This window comes from Pungitius pungitius, chromosome 1, assembly GCF_949316345.1.
Source record: "Pungitius pungitius chromosome 1, fPunPun2.1, whole genome shotgun sequence".
NCBI lineage: Eukaryota > Metazoa > Chordata > Actinopteri > Perciformes > Gasterosteidae > Pungitius > Pungitius pungitius.
In genome coordinates, this window is record NC_084900.1 from 22,226,419 (window position 1) to 22,247,643 (window position 21,225).

Sequence of the window (21,225 nt, forward strand, 5' to 3'; positions counted from 1 at the left end):
TGGGAAAACAAAAAAATCTTCATTAAAGACGTTCATGTTTACTCAGTGGATTTATCATTATTAATCAAATCATTGAGATGGATTTTGTTCAATACATTTGTGTTAATCTAAAATCAAAAGATAATATAACCAGAGCCTCCAAAGAAAAAGAAAAAGTCTACATAAACATAAACATGACAACACTCAATAGCATCCCTGCAAAAGGTCATAAAAGAAACGCGACATCTCGCGTCTGGCAGACCCTAGTGTGTGAACGCATGCACATTGAGCTAATAGTGTCAAGTATGGATATACAGTAATACGATGCTCAAATTAGTAATTTCCACACAGAGGAATGTTACGTTATCCAAGCTTTATTCACAAAACTGTACAATGTTAAACTTACTACACAAGCTTCTCTGGTACTTTTGCTTTGGCATTTATTTCTTAAAATAATGTGGCTGTCAGTTGATAGATAAACTGAGGAAAATGTGGGAACACATTTAGTCTTTTGGTTTACTAGGTTTTAATTAAACAAACATTCAGCCATGCAAATAGTATATGAGTAAATGTCCAAGACACTTGCATACAATAAGGCACAATTAAACACAATCTGCACCAAAAGTATAGCATTTATAAGTTTAAGATTCTGCAAATGTCAAGTACAGACTTTCTGGAGTCATCATTGGTTGTCTGCTAACTTTGCAGTGACAAGACTAAGGACGCAACACCTTTATATATTCCTTGCAAGGTTCTGGGAAGTCAGAGATACCTCTAGGATAGAGCCAGGCTAGCTGGCTCCCCCTTACTATTTACTAAGCTAAGCCAAACTTCCAGCCTGCTAGCGGTAGCACCATATTCATCCTACATTGTTGTATCAATCCTGTCATCTAACTCTCTGCAAGAGAGCAAATAAGCCTGTTTTCCAAAAAGACCTGGTGGTACATTTTAGACTGCAGCGAGGCTGCGGTTATACCTAAGCAGATGCTGTGGTTATAAAACGCAGGGTCGTGCAGCAGTGGGGGAGTTTCACTTATTGGCCTCCAAGCAACTGCATGGACAAAAACATTTTGTTCCCTGATGGCTGGATTGTACTTGGTGTGCGTTTTTTCCAAAAAGTTCATTCTGTTTACATTTTTCGGCATGGGCCAACATGTGTTTTTTTATTTGCAGGTCTGTATGCACTTGTTTTCCTGATATGGAGGTGGCCTTGAGTTTGCCAGGTTAACCCCTTGAAAATGGGTTGAATTGTGGGCTAAAAGTCCTCAGTGGAAAGGTAAACAATGGAATTTGCCCCACATTTTGTAGTCCTATTGTAGAGTAGATATTCTAAAATGTAAACTGTGTTGGTTGCGTGTTGTGGTGGACTGGTGCAGTGTGAATCTCATAGCCCCAGGCGCAACAATGTAAGGAATACGGCGTTTAAAAAAGGGGTGTAAAAAAACAAAGAGAGGCCGACTAATTACAACCTCACTGGAGCTTACAGTGCTCTCATGATTGCATTGTTCCTGTATGGGTATTGTTTACATCCATCCTCTTACTCCAGGCAGAGGCAGCTTCTGGGCTTGTTGTATCTTTTGGCTTAGCAGATTCTAGAAGTAGATTTTCTTTTCACATAAAAATGGTAATATAATTTGTTTTCCTGCCATTTGTATAAAGGCAGACGCAATAGAAAAATGGTATTCCTAGCACCACAGTTGGTAATAATGCATTTACCACTGTTCCATCTCTGCATTCTACTAAAAAGGGATGTCCTTAAAACTACCCAAGGGCAAGGATCTGCAGCACTGGTGACTATCCTTGCGTCTCTATGTTTTGGGCCTAAAATATAAAAAATGATTGTGGTCATATAACCATTTCTTGTGCAGCATAACCAAGAAAAGTATTTAAAAGTTGAGTTTGAACAGATTTCCAATCTGATTTTATATTGTCAAAAGGAGATAAGGAGACACCGCACAATGCAGATTTAATGAAGTCCCTGTTAAACTACTGATAATGTTCCAAGTCTTACTGACGGATTTGAAAATACAACTTTCATGTTCAAAAAATTAATTTTCAGATTATTTTGAAAAAGCAAAACAAAAATAATGTGCACATAAAATCCCAATAAAATATTTGATACCCCCCCCCCCACACAAGCACACACACACACACACACACATCTATATATATATATATATATATAGATGTGTGTGTCTATATACAACCTCACTGGTATGTATATACACATCTCTCTCTCTCTTTGTGTATATGTGTATATACATACAGAGGGATGAGCTCAGCACCCAGGGCAAGCCTTCAGGGCCAGTCTCTGCGCCCGACGTTGGACCAAGACGTCGGAGGACGTGCTTGCCAGGAGTTACTGGCACGTGTTGTAGATCTGGATTTGTTTGTTGATGTCGCTGAGGATGGCTTTCATCTTGTCCTCTAGGCCGTCCAGCTGGCGAGCTTTCCCCTCCAACCTCCGCTGGTTGTCCTCGTAGTTTTTCTCCAGCTCTGCATCAGGAATGGTCACACAGCCCGCCATTAGCCGCATTTATCTTGAGTTATTGATCACTGCACTGATGTTGGTACAGGTGACATTTTTTAAAGGGACAGAGGGAACCCTTTGATTTGTCTGGAATAGTTTTGTTTTTTTAGTTTTTAGTGGCCTACTTGGTTTTAGTTATAGAACATGTTGGCTTCTTCATCTATATTTGGAACCCTTGGGTTCATTTTTGTAGGTATGCTGATGATTTCGGTGTATTTTCGACATATCACTACTTGGATATAAAAACGCTCAACCCAGCAATATTAGCTTTAGCTTTTGGGGCTCAGAGACTGAAATTGGCCACGAAAAGTCATTCTCCACCAGGAAACGTCTGAGTCATGATCCACTAAGAATCAAACCTTTAAAAAGGTGCTACATTTGAAATTTGCAAAACATATAGTGGAGGAATGTCTACATGAGAAAAGGCTGATGTTCCTAGGGAATAGAATAATACAGAGTACCTTTCATATGTCACAAATTTGATTCGCACGTCATAGTCATTATTGAGATATGAAATGACCTACATTGTGAAAGGAGGTTTGTGTGCGTTGTGGTCCGAGTTTCACTGTGCTCTATTTTAGTTGTTTACAAAGCACATACTTGTGTTACCAAGGCCTTGTTTGACCTGCTTGAACAGGAATGAACCAGAAAGACCTGGCCACAATGTTATTTATCTGTAACTGTATTGGTTATAACTGTTTTTATACTTTTGTTTGTGTCCGCATCAGTGCCAGTGAGAGTACATGGGCACTTTCTTTTTATAATATAATTATACATAACTATACTGTATGAGCTATGTTACAAATAATTCTAGAGTCTGAACTTAACTCTTGAATGGTTAATAAGAAAAGTAAACTAAACATTTTGTAAATCTGTAACAGATTATTCAAAGTCTACTTATTTCAACAATTGAGTAATATTATATTCAAATAATATGAACATCCATCTAATAGACCCAGGCCCACACAGACACACACTGAAGCACCTGCTAGCCTCTGGAGCTTGTTCTGGGCATCTCTCAGTAGTTCCTTAGCTTCATCTCTGAGGTGCTGCGCTCTCTTCTTGGCATCCTGGACAGCTTTGGCCTTCGTGTCGACCCGCTGCTGCACCTCGTGGTATTTATCCGTCAGTTGGCCATCTAGAATCTTAGCACCAAGCACAGGGGACCTTATTGTTTAAGAGCAGTGTACGCAGCGAGGTAGGAAACACACACACACACACACACACCTGCTTGGCCTCGTTGGCCTTGTCTCGTGCCATGGTGGCGGTCTCCTCGGCCCGGGCTGCTGCCATGCTGTTGTTGGCTCGTTTGGTCTTCAGGGCGCTGACCTCCCGTCCCAGTGTGCCCAGGCGGTCCATGGCGTCCTTCAGGTCCTTCTCACTGGTGGACGTTTCCGACTCAATCTGAGGAGAGACGGGAAAGTGAATTGGGATTCCTCTGAAAGGATTTGTATGCATCTTGAAATCACGATGAATAGAAAATCACAGACTAACCCTGCAAAAAATCTTACATTTTTTAAACCACACAAGCTGCAACCCAACACGTCGCCCGCGTTGAAGTCAATGGTTTTACAGAATAACGTCTCCTAATGACATTTTGTTTCATACGTTTGTCTGTCTTTGTTATTGCGTTTAATTGTGCTGCTGTTAATCTGTTAGTACTTCATCCGCAATTGATGTCATTTGAATATCTGCTTTTTATATCTTCAGTTGTCTGTGGTCTGATTGTAGGCCTGTATTGTATTTCCATGTACAGGACCTCATGAGGACAATAAACCATATACATCCCTGACTGTTATTTGTTTTGTAACAATGGTGTAACTTTAAATAGAAGCCTCTCCTGTTCAATTACTGAGTGAAAGTCATTATTTAACAACCCTAATAAGCTGGAGACTTGGCTACACTGAGTTGAATGTTCTTCTTGGTTTTCTGGGGGGGGTTTGGTTACCTGTGCCAGTCGGGTTTTGGTCTCCCCAATGTCCGCCTTGGCTCTGGCTATGGCCTTCTCTGCGGATGCCTGGGTCGTCTGAGCATCCACCAGGGCCTGTTTCACGGCCTCCGCTGTGGTCTTCACCCCCTCAGCACTGTGCCTAAACAGCGATGACAGTAGGCATGAGTATGGAATGCTCTTTGTTTAGTTTGTTCAAAGTCCAAGTCTTCTCGCATTACCTTGCCCTCTTGGCATCCAGCAGGAGTCTCTCCGCCTTGCGGACATCTTCCTGCGTCTGCTGCAAGATAGCGTCCACATTCGAAAGGCTGCGAACGCGCTCCTTGATTTCGTCGGCGAGGTGCCTGATCTGGAGCGGAGAGGCGGGGATGGAGAGCTCCAACACGCGGTTCGCCACCGCTTCAATGCTGTCCGGGTCCGCACCTTCCTCTGAGAAATGGGAGGCACGGTGGACGCATGAGGTTTCATTAAACCCAAAACCCAAATGTTCTCCTTGTGTTTATTTTGGCGTTCCCTGTAGACAACAAGCAGCGGCCTGCTGGACCTCACTAAAACTACACGTACAACATATAATAAAGTGTAGCCCCGTTGGGACTGTCTGACTCACGAGTGAGGAAGTCTCTGATCTGTTTGATGAGGTCTCTCAGGTCATTGTTGGAGCGCTCCACTTTGTTCTTAGTGGCCGTGGCTTTGTCCAGAGCTGCTTGGGCTTTACCTTTCGCCTCCTCGGCCTTCGTCTTGGCATCTGCCACCTGAATGAAAGGCGCAAGTGCTCTTGGAGTTCATCAAAGGCACATCGGTTTCACTTCTCAGAAAGCTGCTGCAGTGTTTAAAACAGAAATCTGAGTGTACTGATGAAAATAATCAAAAAAAAATGTAATGTGGAGAAGAGAACATACAGCACTTGCAAATTGGTTTTAGCACAAACATCTTTATTCTATTCTGGTCGGATGACAAGAGGACAAAAGCTTTTTGTACCTTTTTATTTTGCTCTAAAAATACTGTGTGTTTACAAAACCCTAAACATTCCTGTGTGGTCAAGCCAAAGAGAGGCAATGTTCTATAATCGAATCAGCTGAGCTGCCTACCTTGGAAAAGAGTCCCTCTACCTCTCCCATAGCTTTGTTGAGCTCCTTCTCTGCGTGTTTGGCTCTCTCCAGGGCATTGTCAGCTACCGCTACAGCGCCGTTACAGTTTAGGCCTCCACAGCGACGGTTCCCTTCATCGTCGCGGCAACCTGCTCCCCCACAAGGACTTTCCCCACAAGGAGCATCACCTGGCGCGCCGCAAACCTGTTGGTACAGGTGAACGTGTGCTTGAATTTGTATGGACTTGATCGGCCAATAGGTACACACAGGAGTAGCTTCTTCTTCTTCTTGTATCACCCCAAAGAGAGAAATTACAAATATAGATAGTAGAAAAGCCCCCAGTTGGGAAGCAACCATTTACTGCTTGTCTTGGTATGTCACTATGCATAAATACGCCCCGATTTATCAGCACAAATAGCTGTTTCAAAGAATGTGATCAAACCTTCTCGTTGATCTTCTTCAAGTCCAGGCCCTGCGCTCGGGTGTTGAGGTCCCCGAGAGCCCGCTTGTTAGCTGCATTTATGCGGTTGAAGTCGTCCTTCTTGGCGGCAATGAGGCGCTCGGTGCGGCGGCGAGTGTCTGCTGATTGGCTGACAGTGCTGGGCCTGGTGGTGGTTGATTCATTGGCACGGCGCTCCGCGTCACGAGACTTGTTGTAGGAGCTACGGATGCTGTCGTACGCACCTAGAGAAAAACGCAGGCGGGACTAAATATGAGGACCGTAAAAGTGTAAGATAATGGATACATGAGCTTAAAGCCGACGGGAGCGGGACATTTGAGGTAAGAGTGAATGGTTAAGGAATGCCTTCCGTCTTGTTCTCACCAAGGAAGTTGGAGTTTTTTAGGATATCTAATTGGCGGTGTAGCTGCTCTGACGTGAGGTTGAGCTCTTTAGCTTCTCTCTCCAGAGCACTGAGCTCCTTGCTTGCCTCCGAGTTGCTGTCCTGGACGATGGTTAGGTCTCTTTCCAGGCGGTTCAGGGCGTCAGTGGTCTCCCCGATCTGCGCTCTGCAGCGCAAGACAATCATGTAAATTACAACTCTGACATGACCTTAAATGTACTGTCTCAGACACACTAAACGGTTCCGAAATCAAGTAATCAGTAATAATGTCACATAATCACATCTGAGGAACTAACTTAAATGCAGTGGGGTGTAACATCTGTACCGTAGATCTTCAATAAGCTCCATCAGGGTAGCGACAGCTGCAGCAGTGGCGTTGCGGGCATTGACAATTCCCCGAGCCTGTGCCAGTTTCTCCTCCAGGTCCCTGAAGGCCTTCTCATAGACTCCAGTAAGCCCAGTGGTCTGAATCTCATGGGCTCGCTCTGCCAGAGTCTTGGTGCGTACTGCCAGGTCCTGATAATGAGACGGAGTTGTGAAGATAAAGACTGAGAATTATTAGACCCCCCCTGTATTGCATGAAACCGAACCTGCACGATGCGATCCCAGTCCCCGAAGCATTTGTGACAGGGCTGACAGTTGGGGAACTGGCCAGAGAATCCTCTGGCACACTGGTCACAGCGCACACCGGACACCCCCTGTTGGCAAATACAGTGGCCGGTCACCCGGTTGCACTGAGAGGTCTCGATGCCGCGCCAGTCGCAGTCGCAAGCTGGAGGGAGAGAAAAGGGGGGAGGAGGAGGGAGTGTGAATATTGATATCTAAAATGAGATCATCGCCTAAATTTGACATTCATGCCATCTATAACAAAACTTGGATGAAAGTATTCACACTTTCTATTAATTTCATGATTATTATTATTATTAACGTAAAATGTACAAAAAAAATGTTTAATTATAGTTTAGTTCCTGCATTGGACCACAAGGTTTTCCATTCTGATTGGTACCCATTTATGTTGCTTAGTTTGTTTTTCTAGGAATAGAAAAAGAACTTGACATCTCCAGCCTTTTGTCTTTGTTACAAAAAGCCAAAACGCAAAACCTGAGGTTTCAAAATTTGAAGTCCACAAATCAATGTCACAAGAAGCACGCGATACGTCTTTGTGTATCGTACCTCTGCACTGAGTCCTGGGGTCGCCCCAGTAGTTCTCCTGACAGTCTGTGCAGGTCTTCCCACCGAAGCCGTCGCGACACTGACACTGCCCAGTGAACTGCACAGCGGGGGGAAGCACGACACGTCAGCGTGAATGGATGGGAGCTGGAGCCTATCTGAGGGCCCCGGGGGCCCCGAGCGCGCCCTACCTCGTTACACGCCGAGGTGACGGAGTTGTTGGGGTCACAGCCGCAGGGCTCACAGCCCCTCCCGCTGGCCAGGTTCCAGTGGTTGGGGGCGCAGTGGTCACATGGCAGGCCGATGACGTTGGGCTGACACTGGCACTGCCCCGATGCTCGCTGGCACACACAGTCCTCCCGCTCCATGCACTGGCCGCGCTCCGTCCCCAGGAAGTTACACGTGCACTCTGAGGGGAAAAAAACGCCACGCATCACCATCATGTTGCTTCTTCTTCTTTCTTTCATTTCATTGAAAAGCTATTTTTTTTTTGCACTCACTCCTGCAGTTGCGACGGGAAGCGTCGCCGAAGTAGCTGCTCTTGCAGACGCCACAGTCGGGGCCCTCGGTGTTGTAAAGGCATTTCCGGCACTGTCCGGTGTGCCTGTCGCAGGCCTCCACGTCGGACATGTCTATGTTGTTGTTGCACTGGCACGGCTGGCAATGCCCTCCGGGCTGAGAGGGGTTGCCATAGTAACCCGGAGCACATTCCTCACATCGGGGTCCTGAATTGGGAGAAAGAAAGAGAACAAGATTCTGATAAGAATAGAGTATCGGAGGAGACCTGATAAGGCTGCTTTTATTTCAATACCTTTGCTGTTAGGTGCGTGAAGTGCTCTACAGGATTTCAAAAGCAGTTTATTCAGGCGCATAACATTTATGAATTATCAGCAGCACAATTAACAGGTGTTCTTGTGTTTTTTTGTGTGATCATTAGGACCCTCCTCATTTTTGCCTGAAATGGACATATGCTTGTTTGCACAAGAGGGAACCTCTAGAATTACTGCCTCGTGTTTCTACGCCTTTGGCAACCAGTCAAGTTGTACTTGTACCAAATCAACGTTTCTGTCGGATGTCATGCTATTTCCCACCTGACATTCCTGAGATAAATTCATAGATTCGTGAGAATGGGACCATTGACCTCCAAAATCAATAATTGAGTTGAGAGTACTGAGTGAATCAGCTACAGTATGCTACAGCTTTTCAGGTACACTTCCTCCTTTTTGTTCCTGTACTTTACATTACTGTCTCCTTAATGTAACAGACAGATCACCAAGAAACTAAACAATTGAGGCTTCAACAGGAAGAACGCGGAAAAAGAGGAACAATACTACTGTAAGTTCAGCTAAAGCCTTTTTACAGTATGCCACTTGTAGTCTTAGGAAACTGCAGTAGCTTGCCGAATAGAACCAAATGATTGCAAACTTGTCACAACATAATTTTAGTAATTCATAGATTAAAACCCTTAAAAGATAAGGTGCTAAAATAACCCTCTGACATGCTGACATTTGATGGTTTTAATGAGCTAAAGGCATTTTGTTTTCTGTTCAGCCCTTGGTTGCATAATGACGCATCAGCTTTATTCCCCTGGTTTTCAGCTGGACAGGTTGTGCTCTCTCTGTACTATACTATCAGTACAGCTCTTATTTTCCAGGAAATGAGCGTGCAACCTCTCCCCACACACAGATAAACACAAACAGTTTGAACACAAGAGACAGAAGCTGACCTGGACTCAGAATCAAGCAACACGTTTATAAACACTTTCTCAATCTCTCCCTTTTTACTTTGAAGGGTACTTTCATATGACCTCACTGTTTAACGCAATCATTGAAAAGAGGGATTCTGGGCCGGGTTCTTGGATTGGAAACGTTTACACAGTCTTGGGTCAAGACTCTCTTATCAAATGTTCTCCCCGGTTCTAATATAATTTTGCATAATTACATATTTTTCCTTAATATTATTGTGTAACACCCCCCAACAGGTCCCCAACCTTTCTTCACTCACAGACCAGTTTCATGTTAGACTATATTTTGCGGACCGGTCCTGAAGATGAACACAGCTTGGGAAAAGCTTCAAGAGGGACAAGCGGATGTAATTGGGAGATAATCCTGATATTTTTCAACACAAAATATTTTTCCGGAAAAAAATAAAATCTCTGCGGGCCGGTACCAAGTGGCCTGCAGCCTGGTTCCGGTCCGCGGCCCGGTGGTTGGGGATCACTCACACATGGGCGGAGTGCACTGTGGCACAGCAGTGTTGGTGGGGGAGGGGGTACTGAAGCCATGCATTGGTAGAATAAGTGAAGTGGACGCTTGGTTGAAAATAGAGGAGGAGGACTACAAGGGACGGGGGGTCAACAATCATTACTCACGCTTTAAAATGGTCCCCCCGGAGCGTTTAACTATCCCTGTGCCAGTAAAACAGGGGGAGGAGGACGTTACAGGTTACCACAAACATTGTTCTTACCTCATTGGAGCTAGATCCTTGACTTGGTCACTTTAGGAGGGACATTGGGGTTGTGTTACTACCAGAGCTGCTGTGGAGGAGGGGAATCCCAGTGGTTGACATAAAAAGTCAACTTGAAGACTCTTAACTTGATTCACAACATGAAGCTGTGGCAATAATAATGGACTATGTTGGACCTATTGATGGAGGCTATATGACCCTTCCTACAGCATCACCACCAGGTCAAACATTGCTCTCTAAACAGCCTTAAAGTATGATAACAATTCTACATTCATACTAGCAACTCTATGCAGTTGTATCAGGAAACAGCAGTGCTTTGAGCTAAATGCTAATGTGCTAATTATAAGAAATTATAATTTTTCTTAAATTAGCAAGTAGAACAGAGGTTGATTGAAATGTCATGCTTTTTGTCTTGGTTTAACAATGTCTTTACAGGCTGATGACAATGACATAAAAGAGCCCACTGGCTTGGGGGTGGAATTCAAAGTGAATTGTAAGCATGCATTTGCATGCATTCTGTTTGTGTGTGTGTGTGTGAGTGTGAGTGTGAGAGAGAGAGAGAGAGAGAGAGAGAGATGGATATTGGCCTACAGTGAGTAAGCCTCTACCTTTAGATGACATCATCAGCCACTAGAGCGACTGTGGGTTTAAGGCTTGTCACTGAGGATATCTTTCCTTTAGTATTAGCTCCTCCTTGGAAAAAACTAGAGCTAAGAACATGAAAAACCCAACACTTAAATGGAAATATTAATATTTAGTCTTATTTTTCTGAATAGAAATTCTTTTAGCTTAAGGTGACATTTGGCTTGATAAAATACATCACCACACATACTTTGGATTTCACATATTTGACTCAGATGAGGTTTTGTAGTCTTGACACAAAGTGTCAGGAAGAGCCGCCTAATGAAGCCGTGCTATAATGTTAACAGGTATTCACAACATCACTCATCTATAGAAAATACATCACCCACCCCACCCATGCACACACATACACCTAATGATAATGTCATTAGCATCCGTTGCCGAGGATTAGGAGGAGCCACATAGCAGAAAGTAAGTACTACTGGGACAAACAGCACAAAAGAAGAACATACACATGTATATGTACACAAATACACAAGTACTAGTTTTACCTGTGTAGCCCTGGTTACAGTTGCAGATAACTTGTCTGTCACGGTTGTCTTGGTAACAAGAGGCAGCAAAGTGGCGTCCGCTGTTGGGGCCTTCTGGACAGGGGCACGGGCGACACTGAGCACTGGATGCTTTGCCCAAAACGGGGTTACCATAGTAACCATTGGCACACCTACAGAAACAATTGAGTAGAAAAATAAATCATGTACTGGTATTCATACATGAATATTTTACTTTACTATCGTCTTCATACAGTATATCTTTATTGTTTCAATTCCCTTTTAAATCTTTACATCCCTCTATGCTCGGCTTGAAGCTGATCTCCACAGCGTGATCAGCTCCACGTGGAGACATCACCTGTCACACTTGTCTCCTCCGGTGTTGTCCCTGCAGCTGACGCAGGCTCCGGTCCTCTGGTCGCACTGGTCGGCGTGTCCGTTACACTGGCAGGGTCGGCAGCTGGGGAAGCCCCAGTGACCCGCCTGGCATCCGTCGCAGCGCTGACCAAAGGCTCCGGGGCGGCACTGGCACTGACCGGTGAACTTGTCACAGAGTCGAGTCACAGCGCCATCTAGGCTGCAACTGCAGGCTGGACCGAGGAAGAAAGGGACCACGAGAAACATTCAGGGAGGGATGTGATAGGAATAACTGAAGTTGAGAGGAATCAGAGACAGAAAGTAAAAATAGGTTTCGGGAAGACCGCTTTTGATTAGCAGTAGGGGGCGCTAGCAGCTTAATATTAAGCTGCTTTAGTGTGGCTGAATGCATCTGCAGAGCTTTGTTATTATAACTAAAAAGAATTTAAAAAAAAACACTAAATAGCATTGAGTACAAATGTTGTGTTAGAGGAAAGAGTTTTGATTTTCTGTTGCAGCGTCTGCACATCAAGGCCCTCCAAAGCACATAATTTCTGGGAAAAATCGAACAAGATTCGAGCTGTGAAATATGCCAAATATCCAGCATAAACGTGTCAAAAACAAAACAAGGCCCAGAGTTCTCACCTATGCAGCCTGAGGGTCCAAAGCCGTAAGTTCCTGGAGCACACTGGTCACAGCGCCGACCTATCACGTTGGGCCTGCAGAGACATTGGCCTCCCCGGACGTCGCACATGGAGCTGATGGACCCCTGAGGATCGCAGTTGCAAGCTGCCAGAGGACAGAGATGAAAAGACATGAGGTCACTGAACTCCTCCATTTGGTAACATCCTGCACCTTGCATTCTGGGAACAAAAGGAACAAACAAATGTTGATATTGGGCTAATGTGATTAAGAATATGATTTTCAAATCACAGAACTATAATTGCATAGATTTATATCTTCAAGTTGAATGGATTCTATTCACTTTTACACCAATAATGAAATTCCACCCTTCAAAATGTTGAATTACTCTCACTGCACTGATCCGAATGATCGTTACGTTATCTTTTCCTTCACAGGGAGGTCATGTAACTCTGCGGCCTACTACATCATGAACTGCATTCGACCAAGGCGTTTTTCATTCACCTAGAGCCCCGTCATTTATGATGGCCGACATGCTGAGGATGAGCTTGGCACAGGTGTCAGTCATCATTGGGCGTGTCACACTCTTGGCCCTCTCACGGCAGCGGTAGCGCTCGTAGGCCTGCTTCCTGCTGCTGGAAGCTGCATCGCCTGCGTTGAATATCTCCATGGAGGAGTGGCGTGGCATCAGGGAAATCTGGTGACAGAGAAGGGTGCCAGGATTTGTGAATAGGAGAGGGAGATGTCTGTGCCTTATTATTTGAGAGAAGTAGAAAAATAAGCTCCTCTCACCGAGTCCACAAGGAGGAGAACGTCGGCCGCTCCGTTGAGGATACTGTTAGCATCCTGGTAGCGTTTGAACTCAAAGCGGAGGGTGTAAGTCACACCTCTTTCCAGACACACAGCCTGAGAAGGCACCACAAACCTGGAAAAAATAGTCGGCAGCACACAGTTAACATTCAGCAATCCTGTATGTGTGTGTTTGTGTGTTTGCTCCACAGACCTGGCTGCAGCCGGCAGGGAGATGGTGAGTCGGTTATCATCTGGAATGGTGTTTCCACAGGGGCTGCTGGTCTGAATCGGCCCCGGACGGATCACTGTTATTTGCACATCCTGCCAGTCTCGTGGCATCTGGGTAGAATCAGTGTTTAATGGTTATTATGCAGTCAGAAGCGTAGCCATGATATGCTTTATAGGGGGAGGAGGAACGTATGAAGGGAAATGCATCCCAAATGCTTCCCTTTTGAAAGACAAATGGGAAACTGAAACATGCAAAACCAACATGTTCCTTCGTGTCAGTTGTAAAGGGACATTTGTCAGCACGTAGAAGGTTGCTCATGCTGCTTATTCGCTTTCTTGTCGAGATGAAGATCAATATCACTTCCCAAAACCTTTGGCCATAAAGGTGGAGGCAGGAGACGGTTAGCTTAGCATTATCGGTGATATTTAGTGTGACAAGATGGGACACGTGCAGGACTATATACTGGCCGGTTGCGCTGACTTTCTGGACGCGCCTCATCGATGTGGGACTTCCCAGAATCAGAACCATCAATTAAAGATATGGAGAGGACTCGTTCATCAACTGGTCTTATACATAATTTAGGAAGACATTTATCACTCAGAAGAAGAGAGGAAAAAAAGCACATTGAACTTTGAGGAGTTCATGAATACAAACACACAGACCTGCGTCTCATAGCGGATAAGCAGGTCATACTCCATGGAGTAGGGGATGTTACCGATGAGGAACTCCAGGGTGCCTCCCTCAGGTACCCGAGCGAATCCAATGCCCGTCCATGTGGCGGGGCGACCTGGCTGGTGCTCCCTGGTCTCACGTGTACAGCCCTGACAATATACAGAAAGTATTCAAATATTGGCCTGGATATAGTTCCATACTAAAGCCACATAATGACTTGACAATATTAAATGTGCCGGAGGAAGGATAACGGCGGGCTCACCTGCCCCATTTTGGCCAACTCTGCCTCATACAGGAAGTGATCCAGAGCCATGAAGAAATATCTGGACTCCACCTGCGTGCACTGGCGTCCGGTCATGTGACCGCGGCAGCGACACTGACCGCTCTCCATGGAGCAGCTGCAGCGAGGACATAAATAGCATTGTAACTTTCACAGGCCACTGCCAATTACAGCTCAACGCTAACATGCTGACATGATGATGTTTATCATGATGCTTTGCTATGTTCACCATTTTAGCAAAGCGTGTTTTAGCATCTACCAAAGTATTCGAGATACTGAGTTTGTAGCTACGCAGCAAAATCTTTCAAATTATTTCCTTTACTTTGTTATTGTAATCGATACTCTAAGGGAAATAAATTATTAGAAATTTGCAAAATGTACTATACGCAGCTTAAAGTGAATGTAAGGAAGTTAAAAACGTCAAAACATATGTGTTTTCTATTTTCTATTGTTTTACAGGAGCAAATACCACGAGCAGAGATAATCGGTAATATGGGAACACCAGTTGATCGGTTCACGTCTCAGGAAAAATGGAAAAGGTTTAACAATGTAACAAATGTTAATCGAAAACCTGAAATGACAACCTCATGGTGGCGCTAGAGGGAAAGTCAGGACATCACAAAGTAATTATCATGAAAGGCTGTACAACATTCTACATCAATGGCCCTCACACCTGCTGAGATATGTCATTGACTAGTTGGCTAATAAAATACACAAAGCGAGACGTGTTCATTTTCCATTATCAGCGGGGCACTTTGTGTATGATGTTTGAATGGTGGCACAAAAAAATGAATCCACCAATAAACTGATAACACAACAGGTTTCAAAATGATTACTCCCAGGGTAAAGATGGCGGTTAATGAATCCCAAGGGACACACAACGCTTGTGCCTACATCCCAAAGTGTTATTATCCTGCCTGTAACAGCCTCGTGCTTCTTTAGTGACCTGTGACCTGGGATTAGAGCTACAGCGCCACTCACTGGTTGTCCAGGGCTCCTCCGACATCACACTCGCAGCCTCGGCAGCCGTTGAGGTCGTGGCTCAGAGCCCAGTGCTCCGGCTGGAAGCACAGAAGGACAGACGGAGGGCAGAGTGACTGACAGGCAGAAACAGACAAGCACGCAGAGAAGGACAGCTGAACCGTTGGCTCCAGACAGAGGCCGCCATATTAAATAGTCAGATGGGAGCTTCTGTGCAGCTTGTCATGAGTCTGACTTCAGGGCACACGTTCAGAGAGCGCTAGCGTAACCTTGTAACAGCTGGATATAATTTGCAGTCAGCAAATTCACGTTGGATTTGAGGTATTTTAAAGGTTTTGGCAGAGGTACTTTGCTAAATGTTTTGGTTTCTCCTTTAATGTTGATCAATTGAATCCAATTTAAGTTTGTGGACAGAATGTGGTCTGGTTGTTTACTACAAGCTAACAAGAGAAACACTGAAGCATGACATTATGTCTTTGACATCATTATGTGCTTCTTTACGTGCGAGTCGGTATTTTATGCAGATCACTTCTCTTTATTTCAAATACACAGGACAGTGACAGAAAAAAACGTTACTGCAATCCTTTTTGTTCGATGTTGACATTACACTTTCACTATTAAAATGAGGCTCCACAGGGCTCATCAAAAGACAGGATCCACTTTCGGACCAGGTCCAGGGCCTGACCATTTTAGGCCTGCCGTAACCCACACCAACTGGACAAGCATCAAATCCCCGGGCTAAACTTAGGCCCAGTAGCTCACATTCCTGCATACACTAATCCTGGCTGAGAAGGTTCGGGGCGAGAGGATGAATCATAACAGGAAGCTGATTCCCACCTAGCATCTTGTGGAAGGACAATATACACTCACCGGCCACTTTATTAGGTACACCTGTCCAACTGCTCGTTAACAATTAATTTCTAAGCAGCCAATCACATGGCGGCAACTCAGTGCATTTAGGCATGTAGACATTGTCAAGACAATCTCCTGCAGTTCAAACCGAGCATCAGTATGGGGAAGAAAGGTGATTTGAGTGACTTTAAACGTGGCATGATTGTTGGTGCCAGAAGGGCTGGTCTGAGTATTTCAGAAACTGCTAATCTACTGGGATTTTCACGCACAACCATCTCTAGGGTTTACAGAGAATGGTCCGAAAAAGAAAAAACATCCAGTGAGCGGCAGTTCTGTGGGCGGAAATGCCTTGTTGATGCCAGAGGTCAGAGGAGAATGGCCAGACTGGTTCGAGATGATAGAAGGGCAACAGTGACTCAAATAACCACCCGTTAAAACCAAGGTGGGCATAAGAGCATCTCTGAACACACAGTACGTCGAACTTTGAGGCAGATGGGCTACAGCAGCAGAAGACCACACCGGGTGCCACTCCTTTCAGCTAAGAACAGGAAACTGAGGCTACAATTTGCACAAGCTCATCGAAATTGGACAATAGAAGATTGGAAAGACGTTGCCTGGTCTGATGAGTCTCGATTTCTGCTGCGACATTCGGATGGTAGGGTCAGAATTTGGCGTCTACAACATGAAAGCATGGATCCATCCTGCCTTGTATCAACGGTTCAGGCTGGTGGTGGTGGTGTCATGGTGTGGGGAATATTTTCTTGGCACTCTTTGGGCCCCTTGGTACCAATTGAGCATCGTTGCAACGCCACAGCCTACCTGAGTATTGTTGCTGACCATGTCCATCCCTTTATGACCACAATGTACCCAACTTCTGATGGCTACTTTCAGCAGGATAATGCGCCATGTCATAAAGCTGGAATCATCTCAGACTGGTTTCTTGAACATGACAATGAGTTCGCTGTACTCAAATGGCCTCCACAATCACCAGATCTCAATCCAATAGACCATCTTTGGGATGTGGTGGAACGGGAGATTCGCATCATGGATGTGCAGCCGACAAATCTGCGGCAACTGTGTGATGCCATCACGTCAATATGGACCAAACTCCCTGAGGAATGCTTCCAGCACCTTGTTGAATCTATGCCACGAAGAATTGAGGCAGTTCTGAAGGCAAAAGGGGGTCCAACCCGTTACTAGCATGGGGTACCTAATAAAGTGGCCGGTGAGTGTATAAAGTAGCACTAATTTAGAAGTGAAAGGAGAGAGATAAAGTCATGGAGTAATGAACAAAAAAAGTCAAAAGGAATAAGCCGTGTCATCCAGAGGTTAGAAAAAAGCATGCAAGGGAACTAGAACCAGCTTTTTAGACTTCAGGATTGTCTTGGAGACATCAAAACTTGGATGACCTGCAACTTCCTGATGTTAAACTCTGAAAAAACTGAAGTTATCATGAAGTCAGCTGTCACGTGATACACTCTCTATGGATGAAATTGCTCTGGTATCCAACAGCACCGTCAGAAATCTTAGAGTTCTCTTCGACCAGGATATGTCCTTCAACTCTCATATAAAGAAGACTTCAAGGACTGCCTTTTTTCATCTACGGAATATATCGAAAATCAGGAACTTCCTGTCTCAAAGTGATGCAGAAAAACTAGTTCAAGCATTTGTTACTTCTAGACTGGATTACTGTAATTCTTTGTTATCAGGCTGCTCTTGTAAATCGCTTAAACCTCTCCAACTGATTCAGAATGCTGCAGCACGTGTACTAACAAGAACTAAGAAATGGGATCATATAACTCCTGTATTAACTTCTCTGCACTGGCTTCCTGTTAAATCAAGAATAGAATTTAAGGTACTTCTCCTCACCTACAAGGCACTTGCTGGTGAGGCACCGTCTTATCTTAAAGAGCTTGTTACACCGTATTGCCCTACAAGGCATCTGCGCTCCGTAGATGCTGGGCTACTTGTGGTTCCTAGAGTTTTAAAAAGTAAGATGGGGGCCAGAGCCTTCAGTTATCAAGCTCCTCTTTTGTGGAACCAGCTTCCACTTTCAGTCCGGGGCAGACTCGGTCAGTTCATTTAAGATAAAGCTTAAAACGTTCCTCTTTGATATTGCTTATAGTTAGGGCTGGCTCAGGTTAGCCTGGACCAGCCCTTAGTTAAGCTGCTCTAGGCTTAGACTGACGGGGGACTTCTTAGGACACACCGAGCCCCTCTCTCACGCTCACTCTCACTATCTCCTTCCACAATCATCCATGTTTTATTAATGTACATCACTAATTCAGCTTCTTTTTGGGACTTCTTTCTGCTTTCTCGCCTAGCAGGTCTCTGTGGATCGTAGTTTCGTGCGGACCCCGGTTCTGACTCCTGGCATGGCTCTGCTGACACCTGCTGCTGCCATCATCATTACTTTAAATATGATTCATATTACTGTCATCATAAACCAACATCTTTCTGGTATCCCTCCCCACAGAAGCCTCTGTGGATGGTGGTTCTATCTGATGGTGGTTGTCCCTGCAGTGGTCCTGTCGTACACTTGTTCTGCTACTTGCAATTACTTGTATCATTTCTGAGGATTTGAATGTATTGCACATTTTTTACATTGTTGATTCTGTACACATGACATTGCAGTCTGTCCATCCCGGGAGAGGGATCCCTCCTCTGAAGTTCTCCCTAAGGTTTCTTCCCTTCTTCCCCATTGAAGGGTTTTTTCATATTTTGGGGAGTTTTTCCTGTGCCGATGTGAGGGTTTCGGGACAGAGGATGTTGCATGTGTACAGACTGTAAAGCCCTCTGAGGCAAATTTGTAATTTGCGATTTTGGGCTATACAAAATAAAATGAGTTGAATTGAATTGAATAGAAGCTATATCTAAAGTTGCCAGATTCTCTTATGACAGAAAATAAAAACAGTTCCTTGTCCTTTCTTACCAAGCACTGGTCACAGCTGCGTCCTGTGACGAGTCGCTTACAGAAGCAGTCTCCACTGACTGGGTCACACTGGGAGCTGCCGGACACTGTTCCCCTGTGGTCGCACTGGCAGGCTGGTGGCACGCGTGGAGGGAGAAATAAGGGCGGTTTCACAGATCATCTTTTAGTGTGGCAGCGCCTCTGTACTTACGTTGGCAGCCATGAGGGTTGTGGGGGCTCAGCCCGAAGAAGCCGGTCTTGCACTTGTCACAGCGCGGCCCCTCCACGTTGGCTTTGCAGCGGCACTGACCTCCCACCATGCCGAGGGAAGGCTCAGTGTGGCTGTCGCACATGCCTCCGTTCTGAGAGCCGTCTGGGTCGCAGTCACAAGCTACAGGAGACACGGGGGCCAGGTGAGGTACATTCGGCCTTGCATTGTTCTACAAGCTCAAACCATCCCAAATTCCAGTGCCATTAAGATACATCAACCTGAAAAAAAACGCTATCAATCACATTCTTCATATTCTGAAGTCAACTTCAACATGTAGTAAGGCAGGTGCACATACCGACTCATAGCAGTTCTTTACAATTTGTTAGCATGTCTGTTGAAGGTAGAGAAAGTGATCAAACACACACTCACCAATGCAGACTTGTGGGTCCCTGGTGTCCTTGACCGGATCTTTGTAGTAGAAGGGTTTGCAAGTCTCACAGTTGCGTCCCATGGTGTTGTGCTGACAGTCGTCACACACCCCTCCGCTGACGTTGCCCGTGGCCAAATACACAGCCATGTCGAAGTGACACTGGGACGAGTGGCCGTTACAGTTACACTCTGCAAAAAGTTTCAATTACATCAGTCACTGCTGACCTGTTGCTATTCTGTCAAGTTTTTTACCCTCTTTTCCCGAGGTGTTCTCTCCCTCCTCTGTACTCACTCTTGCAGGCGTTGGTGCTGCGCCCCTCGGCCGGCCTCCAGGGCAGGTCGTTATGGAAGTCATCACAGCGCTCGCAGTTTAAACCTTTGGTGTTGTGGTTGCAGACGCACCTGCCGTGGACCTTCAAGAGAAAAAAAGAGGGCAGGAGGAGTTGAAGCATTCACATACAGTTTGCCAATTAAACATCATAGCAGAAAACCAGCTGCACGTGCCCGACTCCACCTGCTAGTGGATCACAGACTTCCTGTCTGACAGGAAGCAGCACATGAAGCTGGGGAAACATGTCTCAGCCTCTCCGTCCATCAGCACCGGTTCCCCCCAAGGCTGCGTTCTTTCCCCTCTACTCTTTTCCTTGTACACCAACAGCTGCACTTCCAGCCACCAGTCCGTCAAGCTCCTGAAGTTTGTGGATGACACCACCCTTATTGGACTGATCTCTGATGGAGATGAGTCCAACTGGTGACGTGGTGCAGCCAAAATGGGACAGTGGAGATGGTTATGGATTTTCCCCCATCACTCTGTGTGACCGCTGTGGATTCCTTCAGTTTCCTGGGCTCCATCATCACTGAGGAACTCAAGTGGGAGCTGAACCCCTCTAACCCCGGACTCTTTAAGCCAGTTCCCTCTGGCAGGAGGTTGGGGTCCATCAGGACCAAGACCTCCCGCCCTACAAACGTTTTTTTTAGCAATTGGTCACATGAACCAAGTTCATGGTCACATAAACTGCTTTTGATTCTGATTCATCTGTAACAGAAGCCTCAGCCTCACCATTCCTTCTATGTCGTCCCTGATGCCGTCGATGGGGGCGCACTCCGAGGCGTGGCCATAGCAAAAGCAGTTCCCGCGTACCACAAGCTCGTACATGGCGTAGTAGTACTTTTCCTTGATTTCAGCTCTGGGGTCCAGCAGGTTGTCTCCCAGCGTGTGCAGCTTGGTGAAGTTCACTCTCAAGTTAGTGATCTTTAGCTGGTCTGTTGGAGAGAGGACACAAAGAGAACATGTGAGGGGTTCTCTTTGCGTTCTTTTATGATTAATGGTGGGACACAAGTAGGTGAGCTATAGGATCATGGACATCACCTAAAAGAAGTGGGTTAACGAAGCAGACAAATGCAAACCATCGCAATACAAACCCATTTTGCACCAGCAAGAAGTGTTTACAGGCAAAGCATTATGGGTCACAGGATTAGATAGTCAACGTGTGGTAATTTGAACAAGAATTTTTATCAAGAGTACTTGAATGACCTCTAGAATCATTTCCATCATACGAGCAGATCTATAATTGGTATATGTCAAATTTGTTATCTTCTGTTATCTATATCTATTAAAGCAAAAAGATTGATAATTGATGAACATTGATTTGTCTGAATCAGCTGGTACAGTGCGCCTGTAAGCCACACCCTCCTCATCAGCCTAACCCCTCTCAC

General features: G+C 45.3%; 1 protein-coding gene across 3 annotated transcripts in view; it reads right to left on the reverse strand.

Annotated features, from left to right (window-relative positions):
- Positions 1 to 333: 333 nt before the first annotated feature.
- Positions 334 to 21,225, reverse strand: part of lamb2 (laminin, beta 2 (laminin S)) — a 36,389-nt gene continuing 15,497 nt past the window's right edge. For all 3 annotated transcript variants that reach the window (XM_062563195.1, XM_037478446.2, XM_062563198.1), the window contains 28 exons: positions 20,570 to 20,772; positions 19,802 to 19,922; positions 19,510 to 19,698; positions 19,081 to 19,260; positions 18,891 to 19,003; positions 15,107 to 15,186; positions 14,108 to 14,243; positions 13,836 to 13,994; positions 13,156 to 13,283; positions 12,945 to 13,077; positions 12,657 to 12,849; positions 12,156 to 12,299; positions 11,512 to 11,743; positions 11,157 to 11,326; positions 8,058 to 8,282; positions 7,749 to 7,966; positions 7,561 to 7,657; positions 6,978 to 7,159; positions 6,713 to 6,903; positions 6,369 to 6,553; positions 5,988 to 6,229; positions 5,546 to 5,749; positions 5,065 to 5,209; positions 4,679 to 4,886; positions 4,458 to 4,599; positions 3,737 to 3,913; positions 3,495 to 3,654; positions 334 to 2,475 (listed from right to left, as the gene is read on the reverse strand). In XM_062563195.1, the coding sequence (XP_062419179.1) occupies positions 2,339 to 2,475; positions 3,495 to 3,654; positions 3,737 to 3,913; positions 4,458 to 4,599; positions 4,679 to 4,886; positions 5,065 to 5,209; positions 5,546 to 5,749; positions 5,988 to 6,229; positions 6,369 to 6,553; positions 6,713 to 6,903; positions 6,978 to 7,159; positions 7,561 to 7,657; positions 7,749 to 7,966; positions 8,058 to 8,282; positions 11,157 to 11,326; positions 11,512 to 11,743; positions 12,156 to 12,299; positions 12,657 to 12,849; positions 12,945 to 13,077; positions 13,156 to 13,283; positions 13,836 to 13,994; positions 14,108 to 14,243; positions 15,107 to 15,186; positions 18,891 to 19,003; positions 19,081 to 19,260; positions 19,510 to 19,698; positions 19,802 to 19,922; positions 20,570 to 20,772 (4,694 nt within the window). In that variant the 3' untranslated portion in view covers positions 334 to 2,338. The remainder of the gene's footprint in view (positions 2,476 to 3,494; positions 3,655 to 3,736; positions 3,914 to 4,457; positions 4,600 to 4,678; positions 4,887 to 5,064; positions 5,210 to 5,545; positions 5,750 to 5,987; positions 6,230 to 6,368; positions 6,554 to 6,712; positions 6,904 to 6,977; positions 7,160 to 7,560; positions 7,658 to 7,748; positions 7,967 to 8,057; positions 8,283 to 11,156; positions 11,327 to 11,511; positions 11,744 to 12,155; positions 12,300 to 12,656; positions 12,850 to 12,944; positions 13,078 to 13,155; positions 13,284 to 13,835; positions 13,995 to 14,107; positions 14,244 to 15,106; positions 15,187 to 18,890; positions 19,004 to 19,080; positions 19,261 to 19,509; positions 19,699 to 19,801; positions 19,923 to 20,569; positions 20,773 to 21,225) is intronic.